Genomic DNA, 7,632 nt, shown 5'->3' with positions numbered 1-7,632 from the left:
TTTTTATTATCTCCTAGACAGTTTGATTTTAACCCTGTGAGACTCTGGGTCCTGTTAAAAATACCTGGAAGGTGTTGATTTTTATTATTCATTTTATTTTTGTCAGAAAGCCTACCCAGTTAGACTCAGACTGCATGTACGGGGTCACTTTGTGTGGATGGTGGCTCCTGTGTTTGTGGAGTCCTCATGGGCTTCACTGCACTGTGCAGCCTTGCCCAGGGCGTGCCCCACACAGGGACTTGGATGGTGGCTTGTACTCTGATTTCATTCTCAGTGCCTTTGTCATGTGTCTTTAGTTCTGTGTCATGAATACACAGCTTGGGGGTAAGCCAGAATTAGTGCTTGTCTAGCTCCCTCTTCTCCAAGACTTCCTTCACATTGTCCAGATAACATGGGTTCCTTTTCCCATTTCCTCTGGGGGCCAGAAAGACAAGTTTTCTTCAGTTTCTGCCTCCCAATGTGTTGTGAGTTTTGAGTGACTTAAGGGACGGGGGGGGGGAATATTGGGGGTTCCCTCCGTACTCTCCCGACATACCCTTTTCTCAGTTCTGCTAGTTAAAGAGATGGGATTCCTCTTGGGATGTTATTTGCTGCTGGAGCTGGTACATGCAGATCCATGAGTGGTGCTGACCTTGGGCAGAGCTGCGAGAATGGGAAAAACAAGCCAGAAATCCCAGCCTCACCCCACTCTTCAGTTGGGAAGGGCCCATTTCTCAGTCTTCTGGCTGGAGCGCTTTCTCTGAGTTCCTGTCTGTTTTTGCTGTGAGTTCTGTGACTATCAGCCCAGGAGACAAGGAAAAAAAACTGAACTTCACCCTCTTTATGGGTCATTCAAGTTTGACTTCCCACCCATGGCCACCTTTTACTTTCCAGAATCCTCGTGTAGTTGCTTTTCATATTGTATCCTCAGTTTTTAGTTGTAATAAGAGAAATAAGCCATACTGTGTTTCAACTTGGCTGGTTCTCAAAGTCAAATTTATGTAGTGAAATGGATTATCTTTATGGTTTATGCTTTGCCTTCTGTGTTTGTTTTTAATAAACCTTCCTAACCAAAGGTCATAGAACTACTCTTCTATATTTTTATCTGTGTGCGTTAGTATTTACATTTAAGAATTGATTTTCTGTCCAGCGTAAGACAGGGATCTAATGTCAGGAGCCCGTTGCAGTGCCAATTATCCTGTGTGTCCCTTTGATCTGGAATGCTGTACAGGCATACCTCCCTTCATTGTGCTTCACAGATACTGCATGTTTTTACAGATTAAAGATTCAAGTCCTCAGTGGAGGAAGTATCTGCAGATGTGGTAACAGCAAGAGAACCAGCATCAGAAGTGGAGCCTGGAGACGGGACTGAAGCGCTGCGATCTCGTGATCGAACTTGAACTGATGAGGACTTGCTCCTTTTTATTTGGAGTTAGGATGAATTTATTTTTTTTTTTCTTTGAATTCAGTTAACATAGAGTGTATTATTGGCTTCAGAGGTAGAGGTCAGTGATTCATCAGTCTTACCTAATGCCCAGGGCTCATTCCGTCACGTGAGAGTTGCTCCTTTTGATGAGCAAGGAGGTGACTTCTTCAGATGGAAGGTTCTCCTGGGGAGGACGGCGGGAAGACTGTTGAAACGACCACAGAGGGTTCAGTGTATCACATGAACTTAGCTGGTAAAGCAGCAGCAGCGGGGTTTGACAGGACTGACTCCATTTTAAAAGAAGTTCTACTGTGTGATATATATACATATATATATATATATATATATATATATATATACACACACACACACACACATACATACAATGGAATACTACTCAGCCATCAAAAAATTGCAGTCTTGCCATTTGCAACAACATGGATAGAACAAGAGGGCATTATGCTGAGTGAAATAAGTCAATCAGAGAAAGACAATGATCATATGATCTCACTGATGTGAAATTTAAGAAACAAGGCAGAGGATCTTAGGGGCAGAGAGAAAAAAATGAAACAGGATGGAATCAGGGAGACAAACCATAAGAGATTCTTAATCTTAGGATACAAACTGAGGGTTGCTGGAAGGGAGGGGGGTGGGGGGATGGCATAACTGGGTGATGGACATTGGGGGAGGGTATGTGTTGTAATGAGCACTGGGTGTTATGTAAGACTGATGAATCACAGACCTGTACCCCTGAAACAATTAATGTATGTTAATTAATTGAATTTAAATTAAAAAATAAAGAAGTTCTGTGAGTAAAATGCTACCAACAGCATCACATGCTGCAGAGAAATTATTTGTGAAAGAAGAGTCAGTCGATGCAGCAGACGTCGTTGTTTTTGGAGAAATTGTCGCTGCGACCCCAGCCTTCAGCAGCCTCCACCCTGATCGGTCAGCAGCCATCACATCGAGGCAAGACCCCCCCACCAACAGAAAGATTATGATTTGCTGAAAACTTAGGTGCTGGTTAACATTTTTTTTAACAATAAAAATTTTTTATGTAAGGAATGTACATTTTTTTTTTTTAGACAATGCTATCGCCTGATAGACTACAGTACAAGCTAACTTTTATATGCGCTGGGAAACCAGAAAATTCCTTTGACTCACTTTATTGCAGTATTCACTTTATTGTGGTCTGGAACCGAACATGCAATACCTCCAAGATATATCCATAGTTGCTTTCTGAGGAGCTCATTGCATTTGGCAGGGGGAGGGGTTTCAGGGGTTCCAATAGACAGCATCCCTTTTCCCCTCCACATGGAGAATGTGGAGATTCAAAAATAGCTCCTTTATTAGAACAAAGGCTAGAGGAAGCAGCTTAGTGACAGAGTTGTATTAGACTTGCTAATTCCCTACCCACCAGTTCTCCCTCTTACCTCAGTCTAGCCTGGACCAATCCAGCCCAAGGAAAGTTGCATCTGCAGAGGAAACCCACTTATTCAGGTCACTGCTTCCCACTCACTGGTCCAGGGAAAGAGGGAAGGAAAAAGAGACCAGACTCCCCACCATCAAGGTAACTCACTAGACCTCCCTGGGGAGGGTGTAGGAGTGGGATAAGTGGCCAGAAGCCTTTAGCATATCTGTTGTTATGCAGTTTGGGTGAGAGAAGAGTAGTTTGTGCCCACCCCACCCCCCAATTTCAGTTTGTCAGTTTTGTTTCTTAGAAATATTTTCTTAAGGTTTTTTATTTATTTGAGAGCGAGCAGGGGGAGGGGCAGAGGGAGAGTGGGAAGCAGACTCCCCACTGAGCAGGGGGCTGGACTTGATGCAGGGCTCCATCCCAGGACCCTGGGATCTTGACCTGAGCCAAAGTCAGATGCTTCACCAGCTGAGCCACCCAGGCGCCCCTTGTTAGAAATAATTTCTGAAAATTAGTTGAACTAAACTATTTCAATATTTAGCTGCATTCACAATAGAAAAGAATGTCAGTGTCATGTGACTTAAAAGTTTTGGCTTCAGTATCTTTAAAGAGCATTTACTACGGCCTGGGATAGTACCATGTTTCTTTGGATTAAAAAAAAGCAGAGAGTATATACTTCGGACTTCNTCAGTATCTTTAAAGAGCATTTACTACGGCCTGGGATAGTACCATGTTTCTTTGGATTAAAAAAAAGCAGAGTATATACTTCGGACTTCTTGTTTTCTTTTTTTCTTTTTTTTTTTTTTAAAGATTTTATTTATTTATTCGACAGAGATAGAGACAGCCATCGAGAGAGGGAACACAAGCAGGGGGAGTGGGAGAGGGAGAAGCAGGCCCATAGCAGAAGAGCCTGATGTGGGGCTCGATCCCACAACGCTGGGATCACGCCCTGAGCCGAAGGCAGACGCTTAACCGCTGTGCCACCCAGGCGCCCCTCTTGTTTTCTTATATTTAGATCTACCGAGTTCATAGTTTAATAAACCTAGTCATATATTCATTACTTGCCATGAGCAAGAATTACACTAGATATAATCAGCACCTGATTCTCGCGTTGGAAGGCCTCTCAGTATAATAGAGAAGACAGACAATTACAGTATTGGGGATACTTGCTCACCACCACAAAACCGTGGGCAGAATGTTTTGGTTATGTAAATAATGGAGAAATTAATGAGAACTAATGATGTAGGTAAGGAAACTTAAATTGTGTCTACGTAATACATTTGTGAAGATTTTGTGAAGTTTCGAAATGGTCATTCTCATGGAAGTAAGAAACAAATTGGTCATTTCAAATAAGCTAAAGTTACCTGGTCAAAATGTATCCCTGTGCAGTATATTTATTAGTTGTTTGCCCTTAGTTTTATGCCATCAAGGTATTTTAGTAGGAAGAGATACCTGACATTACATTTTTGTTATATGAAGTCTTTTAAAAGGCAGAGGGGTGCCTGGCTGGCTCAGTCATAGAGCCACGTGACACTTGATCCTGGGGTTGTGAGTTCAAGCCCATGTTGGGCGTAGAGATTACTTAAAAATAAAATCTTTAAATAGAGAGGTGGAGGTGGCCTCACACTGCAACCTCAGAAACAGAAGCTAGAATGAATCCTCACGAGTCTTTAACGACAAAGGAAACCTTTATTCTCTACTCACTAAAATTTTAATTATAGAGTCACATAGGAACAACTAGACCGAAAAGTGAACTGTGCGTGCTTGCGTGCGGAAAAGGCGTCCCAGGGAGTGGAAAGAACACAAATGTTAGAATCAGGTCAACGTGGGTCAAGTCCTTACCCTGAGTCACCTTGGGCAGATCCTCACCCATCTGAGCCTTAATTTTCTCCCTGCCTGTCAGGAATATTAGCTACTCCATTCAGTTCTTCTAGAGATACGCACAGTGTGTTTCTACGCCCACAACCTCAACATTAATGCTCACAGTCTTCCTAAGCCTACAATCTAAAAATCTTCAAACAAAAGTGGGCCAAGCATATTTGAAGAACTTAGTGCCAGGTAGTAAGCTGCCTATAAAATTTCAAGAAAGAGGATGCTAAATACAATAGATACAGATAGTGCTTGTTCTGATACTGCAGTTTTTATCTCCCTGACTGAAAATGTAGAAATTGTTATTTATGGGGTGAAGTCTTAAAACCACTTAAATGTGCAGTATAGAATGGGGGGTAAATAAATGACAGGACATCATGGGAACCTTTATGGTTTTGAAGAGTATAGATAAAAGTGGTTTCAATGTGTTACAGGATATATGTATCTTAAATTAAACTTAGATTCTTAAAACGTGAGGAAAAACTGAACAAAATCACAACAATTGCCATGAGTAATTCTTACATTTTCCCAATCTGTCAGTGCCATGAGGTTGCTTTCATAATAAGAAAACTATGTAAGAGTGGCTGATCTGAACTCTTCTCCTTTTAACATGATCAGTAGATTAAAGAGCAAATCTATTGTATAAGAAATAATGAAGACAATTTAATCGGCATGTGCACATTACATGTGGAATCTATAATTATTGCAAAACCTGATGTGAACTAAATAATAATGGGTAAGTTTTTTCTATTATAGCCATTTATTTTTTTTAAGATTTTATTTATTTATTCGACAGAGAGAGACATCCAGCGAGAGAGGGAACACAAACGGGGAGTGGGAGAGGAAGAAGCAGGCTCCTAGCGGAGGAGCCTGATGTGGGGCTCGATCTCAGAACACCAGGATCATGCCCTGAGCCAAAGGCAGACGCTTAAGGACTGCACCACCCAGGCGCCCCTATTATAGCCATTTAAATATATAAAATCCCTTAAAAGAAAAAAAAGAAAGAGAAAGAAAGGGAGAGAGAAAGAAAGAAAGAAAAAGAAAGAAAGAGAAAGAAAGGGAAAGAAAGAAAACTATGTAAGAGAGCCAATAGCCTCATGGAGCAAAAAGTTTCTTTATAGACAAAACACGAACTTAGGTTCCGTAATGCTTGGTTCCATTAAGACAATCAAAGGAGACCATCCGTCTTGGTTCTTTCAACCCCTTAGGCACCAGCCTTTTAGCTGCTATGTTCCTGTCAGCTGTCATAATTCAGTCCACCAGGTCGACTGGACAGTAGAACTACAACACTCACACTAATCTCTTCAAAAGCAGTATTTTTCTTTGTTTTAATGTTCCAGATTTATTTGAGGTTCCTAGATTATCAAATGGAGCACTCAAATGAATGCAAGAGAAACTTCGTTGCAGTGTACGACGGAAGCAGTTCCATTGAAAATCTGAAGGCCAAGTTCTGCAGCACTGTGGCCAATGACGTGATGCTGAAAACAGGAGTTGGGGTGATCCGAATGTGGGCAGATGAAGGAAGCCGGCTAAGCAGATTCAGAATGCTCTTCACTTCCTTTGTGGAGCGTAAGTAAATCCTATAGCATCGAGATCTTTCACATAATTTTTATTCATTCAGAATTCAGTTACTGAGCATTTCATTTTGACAAAGACTGCAAGTCAACGAGAACGCAGAAATAACGAAGTCTGAGTCCCTGTTCTCAAGGAATTAACTGTCCTGGGTGAAAAACCGTGTTAATATATAAATTGCAACACTGCCTTATGATAAAGGTGTAAACGTGATAGCGAATGCAGGGAGTGGAGACTCCTTTCAACATTTTCAAAATTAAAAATAATTGCCAGTAGTATTAATTCAGCTTGGTATGTAATTATGAATCTACCAAAATTTAGATAGGCTGTGTTTTCCTTCTTCCAATTTTTTATTTTTAAATAATTTTAAGCTTATCTAAAGTTATAAAAATAGTGCAGAGTTTTCATATGCCCTTCATTCAGGTGCCCCTAATAATGTGGTAAAACGAAATTAACACTGATGCAGTATTATCAACCAATATATAGGCCTTTTCCACATGTCACTAGTTTTCCTATTAGCGTCCTTTTCTGCTGCAGGATCCCACGTTGCATTTACTTGCCATCTGTCCTTTAGTCACCTCAATCTGTGACAGTTCCTCAGTCTTCAATGACCTTAATATATTGGAAGAGCCCTGGCTGTTTATTCAGTAGAATGTCAATTTGAGTTTGTCTGGTGTTTTCTCATGGATTCTTTGGAGGTTATGTATTTCTGTCAGTATCACAGAAGCGATCACACCAGCGAGGCAGGGGTGTGTAATGTGCATTTGTCTCCTGTTAACTTCGGTCCCTTCCTTAAGGTGCTCTCTGGCAGGTTTCTCCATAAAATTACTGATGTTTTCATTTCTAGTTAATAATTCTCTTTGAGACTGTGCAAATATCCTTTTGCTCACTAATTTTAGCATCTGTTAATGGTTTGTGCCTGTAATAGGTATTATTGTAGTGTTTACCTAATGGTGGTTTTCTGTTTCCATTATTCCTTCTACACTTATTAGTTGTAATTCTACTGTAAGGAAGAGTTATTTTTCCCCTCATCCATTTATTCAGTAATTTATATCAGTATGAGTTTATGGATTTTCATTTTATGCCATTATTATATGTATACTTATACATAACCTATAGTTATTGTAATACATTATTTTGTTACTCAGAGTCCCAGCTTTGGCCATTGGGAGCTCCTTCAAGTTGTCCCTTAACTTTTGATGGGTCCTTTTTTTTTTTTTCTTTTGAATCACTTTCTTACTTTTTGTCACCACAAGATGGCCCAGGTTCAACTGTGTTCTCCCTGGCCCAGCCCTAAAACCAGCCATATTGCCAAGAAGCCCTTTTCTTCTCTTACAGAAGACACTGCTAAAGACACTTCTGGGTTTTT

The 7,632-nt window shown here is 40.6% G+C and overlaps 1 protein-coding gene across 2 annotated transcripts in view; it reads left to right on the top strand.

Moving 5' to 3' along the window:
* Positions 1-7,632, top strand: part of NETO2 (neuropilin and tolloid like 2) — a 60,247-nt gene that overhangs the window by 34,766 nt on the left and 17,849 nt on the right. For both annotated transcript variants that reach the window (XM_034638525.1, XM_034638524.1), the window contains exon 7: positions 6,032-6,260. In XM_034638525.1, coding sequence (XP_034494416.1) covers positions 6,032-6,260 — 229 coding nt within the window. The remainder of the gene's footprint in view (positions 1-6,031; positions 6,261-7,632) is intronic.

This window comes from Ailuropoda melanoleuca, chromosome 12, assembly GCF_002007445.2.
Source record: "Ailuropoda melanoleuca isolate Jingjing chromosome 12, ASM200744v2, whole genome shotgun sequence".
Taxonomy (NCBI): domain Eukaryota; kingdom Metazoa; phylum Chordata; class Mammalia; order Carnivora; family Ursidae; genus Ailuropoda; species Ailuropoda melanoleuca.
This window is presented reverse-complemented; position numbering and strand designations above follow the sequence as displayed.